The sequence below is a fragment of the Camarhynchus parvulus genome, chromosome 4, assembly GCF_901933205.1.
Source record: "Camarhynchus parvulus chromosome 4, STF_HiC, whole genome shotgun sequence".
In the NCBI taxonomy this organism is placed as follows: domain Eukaryota; kingdom Metazoa; phylum Chordata; class Aves; order Passeriformes; family Thraupidae; genus Camarhynchus; species Camarhynchus parvulus.
In genome coordinates this window covers 47729089-47754162 of record NC_044574.1, presented here as the reverse complement: position 1 = coordinate 47754162, position 25074 = coordinate 47729089, and the positions used below count along the sequence as shown (strand labels likewise).

At 40.3% G+C, this 25074-nt stretch overlaps 1 protein-coding gene across 2 annotated transcripts in view; it reads right to left on the bottom strand.

Annotated features, from left to right (window-relative positions):
• Nucleotides 1-18592, bottom strand: part of ENPEP (glutamyl aminopeptidase) — a 34367-nt gene extending 15775 nt beyond the window's left edge. The window contains exons 1-8 of one of the 2 annotated variants that reach the window (XM_030947762.1): nt 18489-18592; nt 17698-18358; nt 12770-12911; nt 9802-9933; nt 5587-5707; nt 3307-3461; nt 2565-2678; nt 834-968 (exon numbers count right to left, since the gene is read on the bottom strand). In XM_030947762.1, coding sequence (XP_030803622.1) covers nt 834-968; nt 2565-2678; nt 3307-3461; nt 5587-5707; nt 9802-9933; nt 12770-12911; nt 17698-18344 — 1446 coding nt within the window. In that variant the 5' untranslated portion in view covers nt 18345-18358; nt 18489-18592. Of the gene's footprint in view, nt 1-833; nt 969-2564; nt 2679-3306; nt 3462-5586; nt 5708-9801; nt 9934-12769; nt 12912-17697 lie in introns of both variants that reach the window. The other variant, XM_030947761.1, reaches the window with a different exon arrangement.
• Between the last annotated feature and the right edge of the window lie 6482 nt (nt 18593-25074).

The following is a 25074-nucleotide window of genomic DNA, read 5'->3' as shown; positions in this document are numbered from 1 at the left end:
TGTCTCTCTGCTCAGACAGACCCAAGGTATCCTAGCTAGCTCCTTAGGGAGTCTTTATGGGCACAGGTCCTCACTGCCGCACGCTGGGACGGGATGAGCAAAAATCTTACCAAATGCTTAATGGAGTGTCTGCTACCACCTCCTGGGCTACTGGACTATTGCACTCTAGTGCACTCCTGAGCTCCACAACTTTCAGTGAAATGTGGGGCTAATTTTTCTCCCAATTAAGCCAATGCCAGTAGAGGCTGGTGTAGCCCATCTTTGCTAAGGTTTTTTGGGCGGCTGGGATACTGTGAGCAACTTGAGATAAAAAGTCACTTTCCTGTTTTAACTGCTTGGTTCCCTGCCTTGCTTCCCCAAAACAGAAGTTATGCTGGCCTGCAGGTGTGATGGAGAAGTGACAGAAAGGATACCTGGACATCTGCCCTTGCCTCCTCTACCCTTGTGTTAGATTATGAGTCTTGACATAACTGGGCTGCATCAGCATGAGGTGATGGGAGAGGGGTGTGATTAGTACCTTGTTTAGTTTCATTTTAAACCCAGCACTCTAGTGGCAGAGGCCGGTGACACCGTGCTTTGCCTGCATCAGTGCGCGCTGCGAGCAGGCCTGCGTGGTGCACAGTGGCTGACCACGCTCTGCTGCTCTGCTCCTCTCACAGCTGCTTTTAACTGCATCGTCACTGACAGCAGTTGGGAATGTCCCAGAACAAAGATCTGCACAGACACAGCTCAAGTGAGTTGGGAGTCCTGATTATGAGCACCCCTGACTTTTATGCCCTCTCCAAAGTTGCCCCTTTCGTTGCATCCAAAGTCACAAGCAGAGGATGTCCTACCTTACTGTAGGATATCCCGTCAAACACAGAGGTGATTTCAGCTGGAGATGACACATTGGCTACAATTGGGTGGGAAGACAGCAAAGAGTCATCCTTCAGTACAGGAAGCACATCCTCAATTAAAACCTGTTCAGGCTGAGAAAAAGACATTGGAATGGAAACAAAGGCAGGAGTATATGCCTACTTCTCAAATAAGTAGCTTGAACTTCAACTTCTCTAGGCAATTTGAAATACAATGAAATTTCATGCCTCTAAAGAAGGATTTGAAAACTCTTGCTTTACGTCTGAGAGGGGAGGGACACATTTTCTCCTTAACTAAGAGAAATTTCCTTTTTCAGATCCTGTTTTCCTGTGTGTATCATAACACAGACGCACCCATCCCACCCTCCCTTGCCCCCAGTAGGGCAAAAAGAGTAGTCTGTGTTACCAATTTCAGAAGTGTGACAAAAGCATTATGGTTTCCTCTTGTAAAAGAGGAGCTGGGTAGGAAGGGAGGGAGGGAAGAAGTAGGCAGGGTTCCCCATCCCAAGGCTTAATTTTTTTTTAAATTTATTTGAATTTTTTTAAAAAGATTAAGTAGTCAGCAGTTAAAATCCTCTTATTTCCTAATCAATATTGACCAAAAAATACTAATATTCAATTTAGATTTTCTCTTCTAATACTCACTAGGATAGCATTGAAATGTCTTAGATCTTAGATTAACACAATATCTAGATTTAAAAAAGGGCTTTTATATTTTAAACTCGGTCATTAGATTTTTTCTTACATAGTTAGGACCACAGATCTTCTACCTTAAAGTGTAAAAATGACCCAGGGAATTATTTTGTTCTTAGCCTCTTTGCAGGGAGAGAGGCAGGTAAAGCAGCAAGTAGGCACTGCCTGCTTCTAAAGTCATTAGGCTCAGGAGATAGTAGATTTTAACAGGTTCAACCTACGCAAAACCTACTCTGCTCCCTTCCACTGGCATGTTGTGTATGTCTTAGCACCCAGAACCTCATTACACCTGGACACCTGGGGAAAATATGTATGCTCTGTGCCATCACATCTGTTTGGGAGGGGAGGAAGGAAGGAGTAAGAAAACTCCCTTTATTCACAGAATATAATGCCTATTTAAGGTCGACTTTGCAACCCCCCTAAAGCGTCTGGAGCTGGCACAGTTTTTAGCACTTTGGCTATCCACTGTCACTGCCTATTTTTGCACTGTACAGAACAGAGATTATCTGAGTTGGAGCATTTGAAGGACACTTACAATGCTGGCAGAAGCTGAATGGGAGTCCACTATTTTCCTTGATAATAGCTCAAGCTGTGGAGACAGGCCCAGGTTCCCAGCCCTTACCAGATCATATAGCAATCCTAAGTCCCATGAAGACAGTACAGCCCAGGAAAATCTCCATCTTTCAGAGTTAGACCTTTAAGCAACCCTGCAAAACTGTTAAGGCTCTGTCCAGAACTCAGGTGTTATTTGCCATAATAACCGAACAGTAGACTCACTGGTTAAAAAAGAATGACTCTTCCCTGCAGACTGAAGCTTCACAGAGTTCACTTTGACTAGCTTCAGACCATAACATAGGTAGGTGAAAAACGTAGACCAACTTTTTCTTTATGTTGCACCACACTACGTTAGTTTTCTATAAATATACTTTAAGTCTTCATCATCCTTGTCTAAATTTTACTCCCTTCCAAAATGTTCCTCCCAGCCCTGCGAACCCTCTACAAGGCAGAAATAATTACCATTTTCCAATCTGGTTCTGTTGCATTTACTCCCAGGAACTCAAAATAACTGGCAAATCCTTCATTTAGCCACAAGTCATCCCACCAGTCCATGGTTACAATATTTCCAAACCACTACAATTATAAACATAAAGATGTAGGTTTAGATAAATAGTACATGTACTTTTCAGTATCTCCCATCTGCATATAGAACATTGATTTGCTTACTTTTCTTCCTGCTGCCAGATGAAAATTATCATAATTCTGGGGTTTGAATAGGAATGAAGGTCTTGCCTTGTGTTAAAACATCGCTTTTATTATAAAATTACATATTACTCAGGAGATTGCTAATGATTCATGTGCCACTGAAAATATTTTTAGTTTCTTCCTCTTGATTTGATGATTTCTGCTTTTAAGGATATGTTTTCAGACAGCCTCCACAGTGTATAACTGTTCTTGTTTGCCTGCCCAAAAGAGACATCTGCACACGTAAATTAGTTTCTCTAAGACATTTTAGACAGATTTTCGTAAACTGGCTGACAGTCTGGGCCCAAGCATCTAACTTCCTGAGAAAAATTCCAAAGCAGTAGTCATGGTATTTTAAAGCTCTACCAGGAATCTGTTTTAACATGATCTTTTGCAATCAGATTTTGAGCACATGTAGAAGATCCTGAGATGAAGTTAATGACAGTATTTTCAAGATTAAAATGTTGTGACTATATATTTGAAACACTGTAAAAGTGACTCATGTCCTAAAATATACCTGATGAACGAGCTCATGGGCTATAACAGCAGCTACTCTCTGTTTGTTGGATGTGGCTGACTCCGCAGGATCATACAGCAGGTTTGTTTCTCGGTATGTGATCAGCCCCCAGTTCTCCATAGCACCTGTCCCAAAATCTGGAATAGCTATTTTATCTGCATTAAAAGAAAGAGAAAACAATTACCACTGTATCCTCTAAATCAATTAGCTTCTCTGTGTATTTACAGCCTGTTTTGCTTTTCATTTGTAATTCTGGCTTACTACTGTGGACTGCAGGCTATGATCTGTGTTCAAGAAGAGAACTGGCCTAAAGCAAGTGCCCTGGATCTGCTGAGATTAACAGAGGTAAGATCAGTTGCACTTGCTGAGGATCTGTCCTGGAAGGTGATGCTATGCCATCTCCTGGGAATGTGCATATCATACATTACTTAAATTTGGCTCCAGAAATTCATACTATTGTCTGGAGATGTGCTGTAGGCAGTAAACCTCCTGAAACTATTTGTAGAATAATGAAGCATGACATTGTTTGTCACACTGTTGTATTAAAAATATTTATTGACATGTTAACTGAAGTAAATCCCCCATGCAGTGAACAACATCTGCTTCTACCCCTGGCAATTTGCGGGGGTCACTCATTTATGGTCAGCAATCAATATAAGTTTAAATGAGAATTACAGACTCAACTGAACTGGCATTTTTTTTCTGCAAATAATGACCACATGCTTTCTATGTGGGTTAGTGAAAAAGTACAGATGGAATTAAAACTGAATAGAATGAAAACCCCTCACCCCACTCCAACAGGAGATAGGAATTAGTTATTTTAAATTAAACAACTTGATTACAGAATCAAGCTGATAGTTTGGCAAGGATTTCAATGACAGTCAAAAGGAGGGTACAAGGAGAAAGGTAATGACAGAAGCCATAAATCAATGTGAAATACAATATTTAAATAAATCATTATGCAGAAACATATCTAATTCATCAGGTTTGAACTGGATAACATAATAATGAAGGAACAACATGGCAAGTCAAGGTTAGGGATCCAACAAATAGACATTCTGGGAAAAACAGTGTAGAATCTACAAAAGTATCTATCCTGTGACACTGCTGACCTGAAGATACCAGTCTGTCCTGTCACACAGACAGGCCTTTATCCAGATGCTGCTATGGCACAGTCATCAGGCTTTCATGACAGTGAAAGTTTGAATATAAAGCACAGGTGAGATATAGTACCTATTATTACTGGGGACAAGTGTGTGAAAGAACAACATATTGTACTGGTTTCCCTAATTCAGTTGTCATTGAAATGCAAACATATTTACAGTAAACTCAGGTGCTGTTTTGAAGGGAGGAGGTAAAAGTCTTTTGTTAAAGTAACATAGGTTAGCCTGATAGGTACAGGTACAAATAGCCAACAAAAGGTTTGCACAGCATTATTGTCTTCAAAGTTTTGGGGATTTTTCCCCCCTGTATTGTCTTGACTTGTTTGCAGCTAGTATTTTTCCATCCTTTTAATTTCATGAACTAACTGAATTACCTCTTTGAAGGTCTTAGGAGGGAGATTTTCCAAAACTCTGGTTGCATTCCCAGCTTGATTACTGTGCATGTTAAACTGCATGAATTGGATGCAGAGTCCAAATATCTCAAGCTAAAGGATGCCCACTACATTCTCTTTGCTTGTTTTGTAACCATGGGCAAAATTTTAGAGCATGCCCGCTCTTATTTAGTCCCAGATCTTTATTTAGCCCAGCAGTAGAAACTACAAATTAGATGCTGGACCACATTCATCTTCCTAAGACATGGATACACACCCACTTTGCACTAAGGTTAATAAACAATATGACATACTCTCTGGCAGTTTACATCTTCACTTATCTCACTGCTGACTTTTGTCCAGAAGTTCATATGGAAGTGGTACATATTTTTCTGAAACTTTTGGCTCTGTTTTAGCTCGTGATGGTCCTTTGCTAATGACACCAATACTTGCCTTGATTTTCCACAAGATGCTTTAAAATAAACATGCCAGCACCAGTTCTTCAGTTCAATAAACTGAACTGTGAGAACTGGCAATAAAACAGTGACTGAGACCAACTCATCCATCATGACATTTAGAAACATCTTGAACTACACTGGTACAGTTTTAAAACATCCTGACATAATATCAGCAGTTAGCAACCAAATGCTTTCACGCTGCTTTCCACCAAAGCACAGAGATCTGTAGGACCAACATAATCATGACACTGAACTAACAAAATAAAAAATATAAATGTTCATAGTTACCCAATTTTGGAAGAGAGTAGCTCAAATTAAAGTACTGTTCAAAGAAGTCAAATACAGTTTTTGTTACATTTGCTGCATATTCTGCCGTGTGTATTTGCTGTGGCTGCGCGTAAACTCTCAGCTGTAAAATACAGAGAGACAATTAGAAAAGTTTTCAGTTAAGAGGAATCAAGCATCTAACACTGAAAAGGCATTTAGCATACATATCAGTAACACTGCAGGTTTTCTCTGAGACTGGTCTGAATGTTGAATTTTGTTCCCTATCACATTTATTCAATAAAGATTTTCAAGTGTTGTACATAAGAGATACCAAGCCAACATGTGCACACTTTCCACTGTTTGTCTGAATTTTAAAATTGGCAAGACCCATATCCAGAAGCTCACAGTGGCCAAGCCTCAAGCTTGTTACATACCACCTCCTACTTCCCCATGGCCTGGTGTTCCCAAGGAGGAAACCTAGGCAAGCACAGTCAAAGGGGATCCACTTGTTCTGAGCAGTTCACTGATCTTGACTGATCCCATCAGATCAATCTTCAGGAGCACATCTGTATTGAAATGTGTCAGAAGGCCATAGCACCTTATTTTATTCACCTTCTTTGTACCTTTCCTATGTACTGTCATCATGGTTTCCTCTTCTTGCATGTTTGAAGACCTCAAACCCACTGACGACCATGCATTTACTAGATCTGTGACCCTTCCCAGACATGTCCTGCTGTCTTCCCTGCTGTCCCATGCAGGTTGAGTGGCTGCTTGAGCAGGACCTTGGGCCACACAGCCGCAGCTTTGGTGCCTTCTGGTCTGCTGCACCCCAGGAAATCATAAGCAAAAATCAGTTCTCTCTTTTATGACCAGGTGAGTCTGGGAAAACCGGCATGTTTGGTAGCCCTGGCATGTTTGGTGTGATGAGTGACCATTTCTGTGCTCCTCCTGTATATATGAATGCAAAAAACTGATGTGTTGAATGTTGACCTTTCTATCCCTGAAACCTGGTGCCTGGTACCACTTTGGCTATGGCTGTCAAGCAGTAGGAAACAAGCTCTGCAAAACTAGAATCTTATGGCACCCATGCCCATTATGAGGAGGCCTGTAACTTGAAAAAGCTTTTGAGAAGTTATTTTCACATTGTGAAGGCAAAGTTTGAGTTCAGAATTCAAGGAGCCTTTTGGGGGTCTTTCCCTCAATCTCTCTGTCCCAAAGCCTGTTGGAGCTGTATGTAGTCAGTTCTCTCCCCCACACCTGAAGATCTCCACTGTGGATATGAGATTTCTATATGCAGTGAAGTTTCTGGTTTTAGGAAAAATGATCTATCTCATTTTCCCAGCTCCATGACTCTTATGAATGGGACACATTCATCTGCTGCACTGATGTGGCTTGTTTACTCCTTCAGTGCTGTCTTACAGCCAGGAGTTTAGGGCCCAAGCTGAGCAAAAGAGCTGGTCCATTGCAGGAACTCTTCTGGAGCCTGAAAACACATTGATTTCAATACTATAAATTACACTTGTCCAATGAGAGGGGAGGATGGGAAAGTGTTCAGAAATAAAGCTGGAACAAAACCAAAAGAAAAAAAAAAAAAAAAAAACCAAAAACTAGGGAAAAAACCCCAAAACCAAAACAAACCCAAAAAAAGCTTATGAAATTCAATCAGGAATACATTCCAGCCAGGGGATTTCCCCCTGGGTCAGTTTGCAATTACAATCTGCAATTTCCACTTCTGTAAGCTCTTTACTCAATTTAGAAGTCTTCAGTCCCCTAGCTGATCCATATTAATGGTTTCCAAAACCTTCAGCCTGCACTAGAACTGACTTTGGGTTTCATTTATATAATCTCCTCTGTGATTTTTCCAAACCAGACATTTAGTACCTTACAGGTAATCAGCTCAGGAGCATTGTTTCCAGCTGTGGGCACATTTCCCACCACTCATTTCATTAATGTCTTCATTAGGGCTTTCAGAGTGAACGGCAGAGTTTTTAAATATTTTACTGTGTCATGTGAGCTGTATGCTCTTGATGTTGTTTATGAAAGTAATTTATGGATCAAGTGGATACTTTCTGTTGAATGAGAGATTTATTGTTAGAAATTTACGCAGCAAACTATGGAATGTTATTTTCAGGGGTTGGTGAATCTAAATACCTTTGTTCAGCTGGTCTTCAAAGTTCTTGGACAGGAAGCCTTGGAAAGGCTATAAGAATAACTTTCTATATATATGATTAAAACCCCTAAAGATAGTCTGGTTTCCCTGGGGAAAGATAATTTTTAGTGATTGATCTTCCACATGTATTTTATATTTGTAAAACTATGTCCATGTTAAGAGAAAGGAAAGTTATTATTTTAACCTCACTTAAACCCCAATTTTTCTAGTGCAGGCAAGTCCTCAGACATTGTTTAGTGAACAGCATTAATTAAATATGTAGTAACATAGGCCTGAATTAGAAGATGTTTCTTCAGGCAACCCCTGTACTGACACGAATACCCCTGCATCTACACACATGCACTTTAATTACCCTGTTTCAGTGAACACTCCCTTCTATTTAGAAAAGCTACAACCAGTCAGGAACATTGTGGGCTGTACTGTTTTGCTTGGGGAAAAAAAATAGTGACCTCAGGGCCATACTCTGGAGCATGGCATGGACAAGTAGTAAATGTTTAACTTCTGCATGTAGAAAACAGTGTTACACACTTCTTCAGTATATTTTTTTCCCTACTGCACTATGTTCTGCACGAAAATCTAGAAAAATTTTTATTTTTAAAGGAACTGAACTACAGAGTATATCTAGTGAGACCAAGTAGTCAAGGTCCTGTCCCTGATAATGAGTGGACCAGCTATGCTGAAGAGCAGTTGGTTAACAAAATTGTGTGACTGGGTGGCCTAAAAATGTACTCCTGTGAATTACTTAGCCAAACAGCAGAGAACTAAGAATATTTCATCTGTATCTCAAACCAGGCTCCATTTGCTTGTCTAAGTGTAATTTAGCTTTAGTTATTTGTCAAGTAAGAATATAAGCATACAGCATGACGCTAGCAAGGGCACAGAGAGAGGCCTTGGCACAGTCCTGTGACAGGAAGCCTTTGCTAAGAGCTGAATCAGAACTTTGGAGACTTCTACGAGACAGATTTTAACATCAGTGAACAGCTTTCAGTAGGGAAGGATTTGATGAGCTTTTTTGGTTAAAGCAATTAAGGAAGAGCTAACTTGCTAAGGGAACAGTAGAATGGCTGAGGTTATATTCTAGATTCCCTGTCCATTTGTGACATTGTCTCCAGAAATCGAGGAAACCACTGCCAGCTCATGTCAACAAGAAGATCCTTTGTTACATAACAGGAAAGGAAGGGGAAGAAGCAGGGGCATACAGCTCTAGAGATCACTCTCTGCATCAGATGAGAAAAAGATCTAAACCAATAAACAATTAACAGCAGGTTGAGTATCCCAAACTGGGTTTAGGCTAAATGAGGAGTTTCTGTTGAGGGGCAAGTTGTATTTCGGATTTTAGTTTGTGATTCAATGCAATGTCTTGTTATCTCTTTATGCCCGATCAGCTGCACCTTCAGGAGATTTGAATCTAAGCAGGAAATGGATTGGCCTGCCTACTGCATCTAAATGAAGGAGCTATTTTAATTTAATAGGTTCAGATTCAAACCTATTTGCTTCATTAGGGGATCAACCAAATATCCAAATGTTTAGGCAGACACTATCACTTCTATACTTATTTTTACAGAACTTGCATTGGGCAGTTGCCTGTTGCCACTGTGGTAAAATAAAGCAAGCCAGTACATAATGGCACCTAGCACTGTAGTCCTATGTCTCAACAGCTGTAATAATATCAAATGCAATTTTAACTCACAGAAAACTATAAAGTATTTGTATTCATGGCCTGGGACTCTCCTGTACCCCCTAACTTGTACATTCCTTCAGGCACTGGGCTTCAATTCAGGGATGAGTTTGGAAAGAGTGTTCCTTCCTCACCTGTATGTTCATATGGGAGGTACTAACTGGGATCTCACAAAGATGGGAGACAGGGAAGGACTGCAAAACACTGTATGTAGTCCAGGTCAGAGGGACCACTGTGAACACATAATCTGATAAAATAGGCTGCGTAAAATAAGCTACAGGAAAAGGAAAAATATGTCCTTGTTAATATAAAAAGAGATTTTAAAGAAAAAATGCAAATGAAGGCACATCTGTCACCTGAACCACGTTCAGGCTGCAGAAGGACTTACAGGTTTTCCACTTGCGGATGTTCTCTCTACCCAGGTAAACTGGTGCACTGCAAAGCATACCAAATAAGTGCTCATGGGGACTGACTTCTCAAAAGTTGTTCGATTCCAGCCATCACCGAGCTGTACAGTTTGCTGCAGAAATGCAAAAATAATCAAATTTCTTTTTGAAATTGCAAACAGATGCATAAGAGTACATTTGTATGAAGACTGCAACTGCATGGGAGCAACAAATCACCTCTCCAGGTCCACCTCTTCTGGCATTTCATTGCTGAAGGCATGAGAACAGACAAGGTATTTTTCTTCTGCAATACATGAAATGGTACTTTGCTTTTTTGGCACTAAAGAGGTTTACCTTGCTCTAATTTTCATCAGGGATTTGAAATCATTCACATGAACAGAAATTTTGCCAACAGGAGTTTTCTGGTGTATGCTGCATTTTGTTCTTGCAATAGTTGCATAAAATAACATCACTTTGGTCAGAGAAGGGAAGAGACTGAATTCTCCCCTCTCTTAATATATGCATCACATATTTAAGTCAGGATGCAGGGATGCTACCTGGGATATAGACCAGTCTCATGAATCTATCCTGAAGTAACTCAAATACAAATGAATGGTGGGTTAGGTTATTAGGTGGGTTGCCTAAATGTACATAAAATTTAATGCTAATCATAGTTTTTATTTACCAAATCAATTTTAAAATTTCCTGATTTTCTTGGATGGTATTTTCTCTAAGTTTGCTGACAGTACTAAATAGGAAGGGGTAGACACTGATCTCTTCTTTCCCATGACCAGTGACAGAACTCAAGGAAATGGCATGAAGTTGAGTCAGGGGAGGTTTAGGTTTGATTTTAGGAAAAGGTTTTCACCCAGAGGGTGAAAACTGGAACAGGGTCCCCAGGAAAGTTGTCACAACATCAAACCTGACAAAGTTCCAGAAGCATTTGCACAATGCTCTTTGGGACATAGTGTGACTCTTGGGGTGTCCTGCACAGGGCCAGGAGTTGGACTTGATGATCTTGATGGATCCCTTTAAACTCAGCTTATTCCATGATTCTACTCTAAACATATATTTCTTCTATTCCTTTTCTGCTATAGTCTGAAAATTTTTGTGCTTCTGACTGGATGACTATATAATAGAACAAAAGCCAAAAACGTATAAAAGATGTTAACCTTCTAGAGATACAGTGGTTCATGAGATTTTTTTGTTATAAACACAATATAAATAATGCACAGACAGACAGACAGTTAATATTACACGTAATATGACTCCATGAACAAAACCACATATTCACAGACATATTCATAGCCCCTTTTTGAAAAGGTATTCACAATCTAATTTTCCATTATTTTACCCATTTTGGCTCTATTTTGATATCTTCTGTAATTTCAACAAAGTCAGGACTTCAGTGGAAAAAAATTTGAAGAAATTCTAGTGAAAAATGTAAATGAAATGTACAAGATTCTGATTTTGCTGATCTGATTTTACCATGCTGATTATAAAGCTCCACACCCCCAAAATTACGGGACATATAACATACAACGTGCCTTGCCTTTACAAACTCTTGCATTTCCATCTGCGGAAAAGATCTTTCCCAAAGTTCTTCCACTACTAAGACCAGAGCTACTGACCTTGACCAGATGAAAAAGTGCCCTGCTATAATCCCTTAGTCAAGCCTCAATATGAATTCAGCATAATCTACATTTTCTTATCAGTATTTATTTTTTTAGCAAATCAATTAAGAAGCAGTAGTTAGCGCTTTGCACACTTATTATTGTAGATCCATAATAGAGGCAAGGTCCACATGTCAAGGTGTAAAGTAAATCTCAAAACACAATAAATCTTGATAACATATGGTGTTATCCCTTTACTTCCTTGCTCATATTCTCACTTATCTGAGGTCTGTGAGGAAATGTACAGCAATCTCCATTCATGTGTTGTTCATCAAAGTGCCTGGTGGTCTTCTAGGTATCACAGAAATATTTTTAATAAAAGTGGGTCAGAGCTTTAAATGTGCAAAGGGTATGGATGCATCTGTATCAGCCTGGTAATAGATATCTCAGCTGCATTGCTAGGAGAATAAGTTTGGGGCACTCTAAATAAAAGCAGACCTTTGTTTTCTGGGTGAGGGAGTGATTGGAAAAATGCAAATGCCAACAGCCTGGAGGCTGGAAGCTCTTTTCTTTCTTTTTTTTTTTTTAAACTTGGCACTTTATCTCCCACTTCAGAACTTATTAGTAGAAATTATACAATAGACTACACATTCAGTTGACTATTCAGTAGAAACCCTCTCATCTGAAAGCCATTCAGCCTTCTTCCAGAAGGCCCAGAGGTAGATAATTGATGCCATTGAACTTCATGCAAAATTTGGAATTTGACAGTAGGTCTAGAAATGGATTATTTAGGAAATTATAGACATAGTGGAATGATAAATATCCACACCCATGAGCTGACAGATGCGGTTTCAGATCCTCCATTATTAAAAAGAATAATCCTAGTCTTTCTGGCTAGCAGGATTCTTTGCCATTATATTGTGATCAGCAGACCCTTGTTCTGGACCATTATGCAGTTTTAGTGATTATTTTAGACTTTCCATCTAGGAAGCAGCTGTCTTGCAGAGTACTCATTCTCCGAGCCTACCCAGTTTGACTGAAGAACCTGCCAAAATCTATTTATAGTCAGCAGGGGATGCTCACCTAGAATATTTGAACAGAGGGTCAGCTGGATAACAACTGAAGAGGTGTTTCATTATTGCTTTGGATTTGACTCTGTGCTGCCATGTTGTGTGCTGATGGACCACTTTGAGTCCTAACAAGCCAACCAGTTCTGTTCATGGAATGTCTATTAAGCGTGAGTTTTCCAGTGCCTGAGTGGTAGAGTCTGTGAACATGACAGAACCTGGCGACCCACATTACCTTTCAGTGGCTCTACAGAACTGTTGCACTTAGGCAGCAGTTGGGAAATACTTACCTGTACTGGCATGTTTGAAAGCGCCTGGTACACATCTGGATGGATGATGGATATGGTGTAAGTTGCCTTTTTGTTTGGCTCGTCAAAGCAGGGAAATGATTTCCGCGCATCTGTCGGCTCATGATCGGTAGCTGCAATGCTCCTGAAACAAACACATTGGCAAGGCTTCATTATATGGCTTTGAAATCTTGTCTGCAATTTCTAGGCATTTTTAAAAATTATTTCACAAACGAAATCCAACTACAAATATTTGTGCATATTTATCCATTCATAAAAGTAGGTGACATTAGAAATGCAGGAGCTGACATTAACATCTGTCTGTCATCAACATCATCTAGGTTTCAGAGCAAAAGCTAATGTAAATTGCTTATCATCAAATATTTTTAGGAGCCAGGCAATAAGAGAGGCATGACCTCTCATGCATAGTGAAAACTTTGCTCTCCCTCCTGCTGAGCTTTACCATTGATTTATCACCTAAAATAAAGAACTGATGATATCACCTAAAAGGAATAAGTCACTCCAAGACTTGTTTACCCACTACAGCATATCTTGGGATTAGGGTCTTGAACATCTCCTGAAACAACACCTTGAAACTGTGCAAATGCCAATAAATCATCCTGCTTGTGTGTTTCTTTTTCTGCATTTACCACATACAGTTTTCTCCTGGTGCTCTTATGCTCCCCTGACTCCATTAGTGAAACTGCTGGAGAAAGCATGGAAAGTTCAGGTGAACATCCTAGTACATAACTGGTGCTATGCAAGCTGTTTTGGGGGTTCAGAAAGTCATCTCCGTTATGCACAACCAGCTGGAGGAGCTAGACAATAAGGGTCATGTAAAAACATAAGGTGAAGGTCGTGAGCGTTCATATTGTGCTTGCTTCTGCCAGGGACATCAGGCTCCCCCATTAATGACCCACAGCAGTGGCAGAGCATATTCTCCAGTGATTCATGGTGAAAGGGATCACAGATGTTCCTTCAATTAATCTGGAATGTTGAGCATTTTCTGACAGCACTTCTACAGCTGCTCCAACTATATTAAGGCAGTTTTTCTTTCCAAAAAGTAATTAAAAGTGTACATCATAAATTACAGATCTGCAGCAATCCTACAAGCTCACTTGACAACCAATTTTTCAATGTTTCTGTTGCCCTTGGCATTTCCCTGTGACGGTTAAATACTAAACTGGTCATTAGGAACTTGTAGCAGCAAGGGTCATTTACAAGCCTGACAGAGGTAATATGTCTGGGCTCTCTCCATTCATGTTCCTTGGAATAGTAGCTCAAAGGTTCATGGGCAGAAAGCATAATGACCATTCACTTTAACATCATTTCAGCCTCAACAGAGCTATTTCACAATTAAGTTAACTCCAAGCCTCCAGGGCAATGCTTCACAGCTATTGGTTAAAAACTTGGCTATATATTTTGACACATTTATGTCTTGTTCCTACAGACTGATAACATTGTGATACATCTGTTGATTTATAAGGTGATAATCCATCTATCCTCATATGTTTGCAGAGGCAGACAGATATTAAGAGTGAAAAACTTCAGCACTACCCTTCCTATAGGCTAGATGATGAGAACTCCAGACTACGGCATGCACAGAAGTGGGAATAGAAACATGAAATGTTGTAATTCACTTTCAAACAACATAATGTAGTTTTTAGATAAGATTTTCTTCACTGCTTGGTGGCTTCTGCTCTTGATGTCCAGACCTTTAAATATGAACTAGAGTCGACAGTTGTAAACATCATAGTAATAAGAAGTGAAGATCTGGCTGAGACTGCATCCAGCTGTTCTCAAAATAAAATAGTGATGCATTTAGAACCATGATGAGTTTTCCTTCCCCCCCTCCTCCCGCAAAGTACAAGTCGTTAGTGTCAAACAACTTCCTTCCTCCCTGAACTAATTAAAGCATTTTTCTCCTAGTCTTCCTTAAAATTCCAACTCATTGCTGCTTCTGAGGAAACTTTCTGCTTCAGGAAGAAAATCAGAAGTGTTACTTTTGTAAACAGAAGAAAATTCTTCCCTCGTCTATTCAATAAAATCCTAAATACATCCCTGTTAGACATGTGCCAGCCTCTTGTTCTCTTACAGACAACAAGGGAGGGAATTCCTAAAAAAGGGAAGCCATACCTTGTCACTAATAGTAGTGCAAAATTAAAGCCAGCTGCTGTGATATGTTTGTATTATTTTTAATATTCAGGAAAAAAATACAAGAAGGCTTTGGCACATTCGTTGAGAGAAGCGAATGACCTGGATAACCCAGAACACCAGCCAAGGACTCTTCTTTTGCTCCTCTCCATAAGATCTAAAACAATACAAGTGTAACGTAGTTATGCTCACTGCATCATGCAAAGTAGGGAGGACTGCTATTCTTTTTGCATCAATGGGGAAATGAAATGAGCAGACAGAGGAACAGTTTTACCGAAGGACTTAAGTGCTTACAGCTAGATTTGGGAACGCACAGAAGCATCTAGGCAAGTTTATGTCCAAAATCTACATTTCCAAAGTTTCTGCTTTCCTGTTCCCTACCTGCAGGTGTACATGCATGATTCCAAGATATCTCACAATCTGCTTCAGGACATGTCCAAAAGCACCTTTCTCCTGATGGGGATTGTATGATCTGTCTGAGCAGGATTCCCAAAGGAGGTGTTCTTCTCCCTAAGCCTCTCAAGGAATCTAAGCAACATAGATTATTGAATCTATTTGGATATTTGAATCTAAGCAACAGCAGAGCCTGGACATGTGCCCAGTTTATAAACCAAAGGCCTTATAGCAATGCTTTGGCAAACCTTTGCCTTCACAGATAAACATCTGGGGAGCAGCTCCGCCCTAGGAGCTGACTTTCAGTGTTATTAAGTCTGTCTAAAGGTGCTGCTGTTTCTAACACAGCACAGAAGGGATAATAGAGTTGGTTAATTATATATTGGATCTCCTTCTCACCTCGGCCCCCTTCTCTTTAACATTCACTATTAACAGACTTGTTTGATCATTGCTGTTACCTGATCTGATTTGTATTTACTTGCAACATGACAACAACAGAACTACTTGGGTTGAAATTTTCCAAGAGTGATGTGTACCTCAGGCAAAGGCAAAATAAATATGTTCATTCGAGTTAGCATTATTTTTAAGTAGAAAGCTGGGGAAAAATGCATTTTTAATAAGTAATAAAACCCTTCCCTCACTGTCCTTCCTTACCCCATCCTATCCCCTACCCTCTGCTGCATAGCAACAACTTAGCTGTTGGTTGCCTTACTTTCAAAGCTATACTTACCACTATCATGTACATCACCTCTGCCAACCCCCAAGCAATCTGCCCAAACTCAATCACATGAAAAATATTTCAGAATTTACCATTCACTCATTCTTACTAAAGCCCTTCTCAAGCCTAACACGCTCACACCTACAAGCTCCTTTCTGCATTGAGTTTTCAGACTGCTGGCTAGGATCATCCTTGCAACTGTAGTTTCCAGCATTCAACTCAAGAAGTAGGAACAGTCAAAGTGAACTCACATTTTATACTTTCTTTAGAATTCTCCTTTCTTCTTGATATCAGATGCTTGGTCCTTGTCTACCTATACTGTCTGGATTTGAGGGACAGGCACTCACCTCTCCTGCTCTGCAACTCAGACGACCTGTGTTCTGGTCCTGCTGTTCTGGGGTTGTGACAGACCTGGGGCTATACATTTAATATCTAGATATACTTCACCAGTGAAAAGTAACACAGCTCAACTTAGAAGGATTCTAGGACGTTGCACTTTAAAACTGCTGGGGAGATGTCAGATGCTCAAAGTATGAAACCAAAGCTGCTCAAAGTATGAAACCAAAGCACCTTTTAAGTCAGAGCAATGCTGAGGTCATATATGGAGGAAAACGAGAGGAAAAGAGCTGCCTGGTGTTCGAGCTGTTCCCTGCATGACTTCTCCACAGGAAAAATCAATGCTTGCTTTATCCTCTACCTCTTGGATCCGCTGCTGCTGGTGCTTGTCACTGCTGCTGTTCCTGTCAGTGGCTGAATGGAGCTGATGAGATTCTCACTCACGACACCATTGTCCCAGGAGGGCAAAGAAATGCCATGAAAACACACCAGTGTTTGTCTCCATGTTCCTGCTACAGGGCCTCGTAAAAGTCTAGCCAAGTTTATCTACCAGCTGTAAAGGCTGGAATAAATCACTTCAGAAATGTAAATATCAGAAAATGGGTGACTGTCTTCTCCATACATTAACTGTGAAGAGCAGCCTTTGAGCAGTGGGCAATGGCTTTTTCAAGCTTCTACCTTGAAGCAGTACAAACCTGGTAAGTGGAATGGGTTAGCTGAACAGGTAGAGACTTTGTAATCTTTCAATAACTGTTGATATATTAATAAGGAAGAGATGGAGCACAAAAAAAAAAAGTAAAATATGACCCTAACTGTTTAGGCTTTCCTACATATAATTTAAACCAGCTGCAAGAGAGACAGGGAAGTTCTGTTTTGAATATTCCTCAAGCTTACAGCATCAAGGAGATACACTATCAGGAAAACTATCAGAAGAACATTTTACACCAAAACTGTTACCTTGAGGATAACAGGAGAGAGTAGTGATAGTTGTATGCTATTTATTGTACTAGGGAGATAAAAACAGGCCTTGATCCCTCCAGCTCCCTGAGGGAGCCATTCAGTTCAAAGGTAAGCTTGGACCAATAGAGTTTGAAAAGGTTTTTAGAATATTAATTATAACAAACCCCTCATCTCTCCAGCCCACATTCACTAGTCAGAAGCCAAAGGGCTTTGAATACAACATCCTCCTTAGGGGAATGAGAAAACTAAAGAACAGCCCAGAAATGTCAGTAAGTTGGTGAGAGACAAGACTGAAAAGCTGAAACAGGAATACAGCAGGCCTGAGCAAGTAAAAATAGAGAAGAAAGCTTAATAAACAAAACTGCTTTACTTGGTCTGTCCATTCTCAGTATAGGTGGTCCTATAAAACCCAACCAGCGAACCATTCAGCCAGCCTTGAAACTTCAGGGTGAGCACATAGGGATCACTTTCATCAGTGACAGGGAGCTCTGCTTCTGCCTTCATCACAATGTATTCTTGTGGCTTGTACTCAAAGCAGTCATTCACAGCAATCTGCTGTCCTGAGGATTTCCGGAGTGTGGGTATTTCTGTAACCTTGGTGTCTCGCAGGTGAAGCCACAGGGAGCTGGTTGGTTTTTCCAAAGCAATAGATATACTGACTGTCCCACTGTAAATGTCTTGCTCCATTTCAGGCTTGATTTCCAGATCATAGTGGACAGGCTTGACATAAGTGGGCAGCCTAAAATCTCTCCAGTCTCCAGTGTCATCATTCTTGGAAGGACAGGGACCCAAATCCACTGGGGGAGGAGGCTGTTCCGTTGTTGCTGTCGTTGTCATTGTTGTCGTTGTTGTCGTCTGATCTGTTGTTGGTTCCTCTGGAGCTTTAGGTCTGCTCAATCCCACACCAAGCCCCACAGCAAGTCCTACAACAACCACGACTCCACAGATGATAGCCACATGCTTTTTCTTCATGCAGTACCTCTTGGACTTCTCATCCTCAAAATCCATGCCCTCCATCTCTGCTCCTAGATCTGTTCTCAGAGCAAAACATTAACCACAAAAAAGCTTATTAGTCACTTCAGCACGCATTCAGTAAACTCAGCAGTCTTGGTTCGTATTTTAATTGTGTTGCTATAGCTGTTCTCTGCCTGTCTCCCTCACCTCGCTTTCCACAAGACACTCAATTAATTAAAGACAACATGCATTCGGAGGAAACGTGAATGATCAAAGCACAGCTGGGCTGGGAGACGGAGGGAACTGACACAGAAGAACATTGTTTCTGCCGTGCTCCCCTTATAAGCAGCGCAACCCCACCCCCCAGCCCCTCCTGCTCTGGCCTGAGTTAAATATAAAACAGTGCTATGTTAATCAGCAGTCAGGAGATGATCAGATGCCAAAGCTCTGTCAGCAGCTTTCAGAAGGAGTTTGCAGATGGAGGCAAACCCTCAACCTTCACCACTACCTCTTCCTTTTTTTTCCTCTGCTGTGTCTTGTTTAGGTTTTTGAGGTTTGGGCTGGGTTTTTTTCCTTCCTCTTACTAACAAAGATTTCCTTGAATTTCCACCCTATAGTTTGTGAAATGACATCTCAAAACTTGCAAAAATCACATATATCTTTCAGCTGTTTCCCCTCTTTTCTGGGCTCATTTACCTTTGCCAAGTAAGTCAAGGCAGTCACAGACAGATGAATGCACAGTGGAACAATAAATTTTGATCACTGCTTCAAACTTTAAAAGTTGTCTAACTCCTCTCCCCCTTACAGGGCTAGTTTTCCAGGAGATTGACCATAACCACGCATCCAAGCTGGTAGCCTGGGACAGCATTGCTTTGTCAGTCAGCACAATTACAGTGCTGCCTGAGAACCCTTGCTGTGAGGGACACTTCTAAGCATGATTTATGCACTAAAGATCTAATTTACCATTTATTGCTTGTCATCACAATGTGACACTTCATTGAAGCAAATTAATTGAATAGAGCCTGATTCTGCTTGAGGGAACTTATTGTAAGGGAACTTGGTAAGCCTGCAAGCAAGATGTTGCTAATGCAGTATGAAACTGAGCACAGTGGTAGTCTTGACCTTGTTTGAAACTGGACTAAAGGAAAATAGTGTAGAATAAAAATGCCAGTATCTGCATCTCTTAGCCCTATTTTTCCACTTATGTAGTCCACTTGAGTAGATTTTTTAATCAGACACATCAGTTTGGCTTTATGCCTCCTGATTTAGTTTATTAGGAGACAAAGCATTAGGATTATTATCACTTTTATTAATATTAGGATTATTTTATTAATACTAGGATTATTAGAATAAGATTTTATTAATATTAGGATTATTATCGTGTTAGGATTATTATCACTTTTTACATCAGTTACAACTCTCTGACTACTTAGACCTCCTTTTCTCTTCTCCCTTCCCTTCCCTTCCCTTCCCTTCCCTTCCCTTCCTTCCCTTCCCTTCCCTTCCCTTCCCTTCCTTCCCTTCCCTTCCCTTCCCTTCCCTTCCCTTCCCTTCCCTTCCCTTCCCTTCCCTTCCCTTCCCTTCCCTTCCCTTCCCTTCCCTTCTTCAGATGGATGAAGTTTCACCTGAATGGATTGACTTAGGTTTTAGAATCAGTTAACACATGCTTCAAGTGAGATGCACTAAGCTGGGGACTTTCACCCAGTCTGTTCAGAAATTGATCTGTTCATAAGCCACACTTCTAAATACTGCCAGTCACCACAGGGAACTTTAGCCACCCACTTTGCATCAGCACACTGCTATTTATACATCATCTTGTTCTAAAGGCAAGGGTTTCCTACAGGAACAGAGAAATAAAATGGTTTGGGGTTTTTTTTGTTTGGTTGGGTTTTTTTGTTTCTTTGGTTTTTTTTCAGATCATCACATTAACTCTTATGTATTTTCAAGTGAGAGACTGATGCAAAAAAAAAATGAAGCAGAAAGCTAAAATCTGTTTCACATTATGCCTGTTTTTATTGTCTCCCATTTCTTTGCTGTGATCAAAACTAGATATGACATGGGAAACCAATGCCCTTTAATGAATTGAGTAAGAATTCAACTTTTAGCAGCAGGGCCAGCACTGAAGATCATAGTCTTAACATTTAAAACCATTTCATCTTTTCTTTTGTTATGATTGGGCAGGGCAAGGAAAAAGAGTTACAACAGATTTTAAAGAAGACATCTTTAGCCAGAGCAGTCCATATGTGATAAGAAAACAAATTGTCTTAATTTCAGACATGGCTTTTACATCACTCCCATTTTTATTTTCCTAAGTTATGAGCCTTTCTGTTACATTTTTAACCTGAAGATGAAAAATGCTGTTTGAGCTTACAGACTGCAGAGCAAATTATTTATGTAGTTTTGAAGACACTTGAAGATTTCTTCATTGGTAACAATTACCTCTGTCAGGAAGAGCTAGAAAACAAATGTGGATGAGCTAGTCCAAACCAGCAAATACATATGTATTTCTTATCCTAAGCCTTGAAGACAACACTAGTACTAAAGTCCATTACAAGCTGTCAGTCAGGAGTAGTAGTGTAGTTATACACAAGTTGTAGCATTGATCTTCTCATTGTAATTGAGATTCCAACCTGGTTGCAGCCAAAACTAGATATATTTCTGGTATGGGTGGCTATGAGCAGGCTAACTCCTCCCACATCCGAAACGTGCTGTGTTACTGACACTCCTGCAACCAGCCAGCAGGGCTACAAGCTCCCTGCTGCCAGTGACCCAATACACATGGCCAAGGATAAACAGGGCCCAAAGTGCTAATTCCTCTACACAGTGGAGGAATTCCTCCTCCTCCGATGCAGGAGGGCAGGGTTCCCAAAAGCACTGCTAAGCTGTTTGGCTGTCTCCAGGCAGAAGGGGGCAGGGAACAGGATCTACCACCCCCGAGAGGAGAACACCTGTGGCCATCATGGACAAGGTATAGATACTTTGTTTACCCTCTCCCCACCTGCATAAAATGGTGGATACCCATCTGAAAAGTCAAAGAAAGCTTCTCCCAAACTGCTCCAACCCAAGTTACAAGCACGACTGCAGGCAAGTGTTGGCCAAGCCTGGATTGCTTAGATTGCTTTAGTTTAACTTCTAGAAATGAGATTTAAACAGTCTTTGCAGTCACCTGAGAAATGCTAGCACCTGTTATAATTTGTTTGGTGTTGATTTTTTTATCCAATCAATTTCACTTCAAGCTAGGATTTAGTTCCCAGTTTGCACCAGAATTACCACAACTAGCTTAATGCTGCCCCTTTGGATACCTAAAATGCAGGGGGTATGGAATCACAATGCTCCGCCATGACATTGCTGGTGTGAACATGTAGATGCTTGTAGGAACAATACCCAGATAACTTTTCAGACAACTACCAGGAATGTAATGAATCCTAATTTTTATCCACAAATTGTCAGCCATTCATTTCCAATGCAATTTCCCATTTTAAGTATGGAAAGTAGAATAAAATTGCTGCAAGTGACAGCCAGGATCAACACTAGGAAAGGTCTGCTCCAGGCCCTCAGGGAGATGTCAGATACTCCCAGGATATCCTTAATTGAAGCTGACAATGAGAAAAGAGCTGCTCTGGAAAGCGTCAAAGACATGAAAATAAATGAAATATATTAAAAAAAAAAAAAGGGAAAAACTCCACTGCAACTCACAACAAATGAAGCTCCTCTGAACCAAGTCATCCTTGGAATAACATGAAACACTTACTGGGCCAATGCCAAGGAGTTCTTTGTCTCCCTCTGTCCAGGGACTTTAAGGCAACAGGAGGGCAGCAGAGTCTAAGGACCTCTGATTCCCATCTGCTCTCAGAAGTGCCCTTACTGCAAGATTTTGGAATAATAAATGGATCCTTTCTGCCTCCAGCAGGAGGAATTTGTCTCTCTTTATGCTAAAATAACACTCCTTTGATTTTTCATTGCAAAATAAGAAGACATGAAGCAATCTGCTGTTGTGACTGCTTTCTGGCACAGCTGCATTTGTAGATTTCTCCCCTGTGGCCCCCTACCAAAAAATCTTTAGGAAATTAATTTGAGAAATATGAAACTGGTTAGAGTGTTGTTCCACCAGGTCAGAAACAAATACTTTCAGAAATTATTCCCTTGTCCAGTGTTTTCCTGTGTCTGTAATGACTGATGTTGTCTCTATCTTTTGGCTTTGAATCCTCTAGCAATCATTAATCCCCTAGAGTTCACAAGTCTTAGTAATTACTGGCTTGCAGTGATACTTGTTCCACTCACAATCTTTTCTATGACAGTTTTTAGCTCCAAAACAAGTTCTTTTGGTTTTCTGTTGTTTCGAAGTGCAAATGTTTTGAACTGCCTTGAGAAAGTCAGGATTTGTTTAGCCATAATTTTTTTCCCATTCAGATCTTTAAAATCTGGACTCAGTTTGTGGGATACTGTTGGATGCAGTGCCTTGAGAAGACTGCATTATATTCTGCTGCAGACTGACAAGTTCTGTCTGTAACACACCAATTAAAGTGCAGTGCAGCCCCACAACTTTTTCTGGGTTCTGCTGTATTCCTCCAGCAGGTCAGTGCTAGAAGTATTTATCACTAGGGTTGAGGCTGAGGGGAGTTACCTCAAAGCCTGTTCTCAGTGAAGTACTGTGAGTTACCATTAGCAGAGGCTTTGTTTTCTTCCTCTATTTTTTTAATGTCTCAAGTTCCTGGATGTAGATTCTGAGCCTTGAAATGTGAATGCCATCTCTTATACTATTTACATAAATAAATGAAGTCAAACTGCGTTCATTTGGTTTGCTCTATCATATCACGATCACGATAAGATATTGTATCATGTATCTTACCAAATGAACACTTACCATAAAATCATAGGATGGCTTGGGTTAGAAGGGACCTTAAGGATTAGTCCCTACCCTCCTGCTATGACCAGGGACATTTTCCACTACATCAGGCTGCTCAAAGCCCCATCAAACCTGGCCTTGAACACTCCTGGTGACAGGGTGTGTCTCACCAACCTCACAGTGAAGCATTTCTAATATATAATCCCTGCCAGTTTAAAGCCATTACCTCTTATCCTATCCCTACATGCCCTTTTAAGAAGTTTCTCTGCAACTTAATCATGATATGGTTTGATGTGATATCTTATCATATTCTATCATATAACTTCATCTTCCACTGCATTGCTATCAAGATGAGATTCCTTGTGCTCCATTCTAATGGAGCCTTTAATACAAAACCCAGATAGTCTGGAAGTGGTGAATACAGTTCCAACTTTCCAATTCTACCATGTTTTATTATTTTTACAAATTTGTACGCTTTTTCTTGTCAACATTGGCCATTAGAACAGTTACAGGTTATGGCAATGCACTCTTCACCTTCCAAAGTCTTCAAAACATTCCTGAGGAGACTGTATCAACAAAATATGGTTTAACTCATACAGACAATTTTTCCAAATCACTCAACATGTATCTTGTTTAACAAATTCCTAAACAAAAGTGGGAAATCAGCTATTATGGCATAATTTCCAAGATACATTGGCATACCAGCAGATCCACAGGAAAATGAAACACTGCATTTTAGAAATTCTGTGTGAAATTCCTTGATGAAATTTTGGAGGCGTGTTATCCTCTAGAATGAAAAACCTGCTTTCCACTCTCTTCACTTTGTTTTGTGAGGGAGGGTGATGTCTCACAAGACCTCCTCTCTCCATTTGCAATTCAAGACACTACTTTTAATCTACCTGATTGTCGTGGTTTGAGCTGCAGTTCCCTGAGGGGCCACCACTGCCTTCAAGCATGGCTAAGTCACTTAGTATGCACTGTATTGATCTGGTTCTGTGCATGGAAAAGAGAGCAGAAGAAGGAAATCATTTTGATGGAGGAGATGTGTAAGATTTCCTTCCTTCCTCAACTGGCCCCAGCCTGAAACTGTTAACCTTCAGGGCAAGCTTATTTGTACTTGCTTTCTCCTTTGAAAGTCAGGGGAAGTTCAGAGGCCAGAGGAGTGAAAATGAATCATCAGTCAGCCCAGTAGTGGTGTCTGCTCAGCATGGAACAGTCAGTGCTAAATCCAAGTATGATACTGGCTTCATGGAGCAGGTAATGGAGATCACTGTGGAAAACAGTGTTTCCTGTTGGACGCATGTTTTCACTTACAGTAAATTGTGGGTTTCTCGTCTTACTAGAAAAGATACAGTGGAAATAAAAGAAGTCATCAAACTAACTGGCAAGGCAGAATGGAAAAATCAATCATTTTTTAATCACTAAAAGAGATTAAGAGACTGAAACTTGGACTCTTACAACTGTTTGCACTGGGGGCAATTCCTTAACAGTCAATAGCAAACTATTTGAGAATCTGAAAAAGAGCAATTGTATATGATAACAGTGTAAAAATAATGTGTATCTAAGGTTAAGATAGCTCGACTATACCATCATATAATAGCAAGGAAACTTATAGGACTTTCAAAGGCAGCAAATTTGGCACAAATTAGAAGGAAACCTTTCATGTTATTCTCACATATATCTCATTCATGGTAGCATTCATAGTGAAAGGCCATAGATACTGTTATGAAGCATCTTATGCCAGCCACTGAGAAGCAGAACAGCTGACTGAGAAGATTTCTGATCTCTTCTACTGTATAAATTCATGTGATCCTTTGCTGGCAAAGCAACCAGAAATGATTCCACGTTGCAGATAAATAATTGCTCATGTGATTTCCAGCACTAGGAAAATCTCTTAAATGAAACCAAGTTAATGAAAGAGGATACAAGAGTTTAGTATTTTTGCTT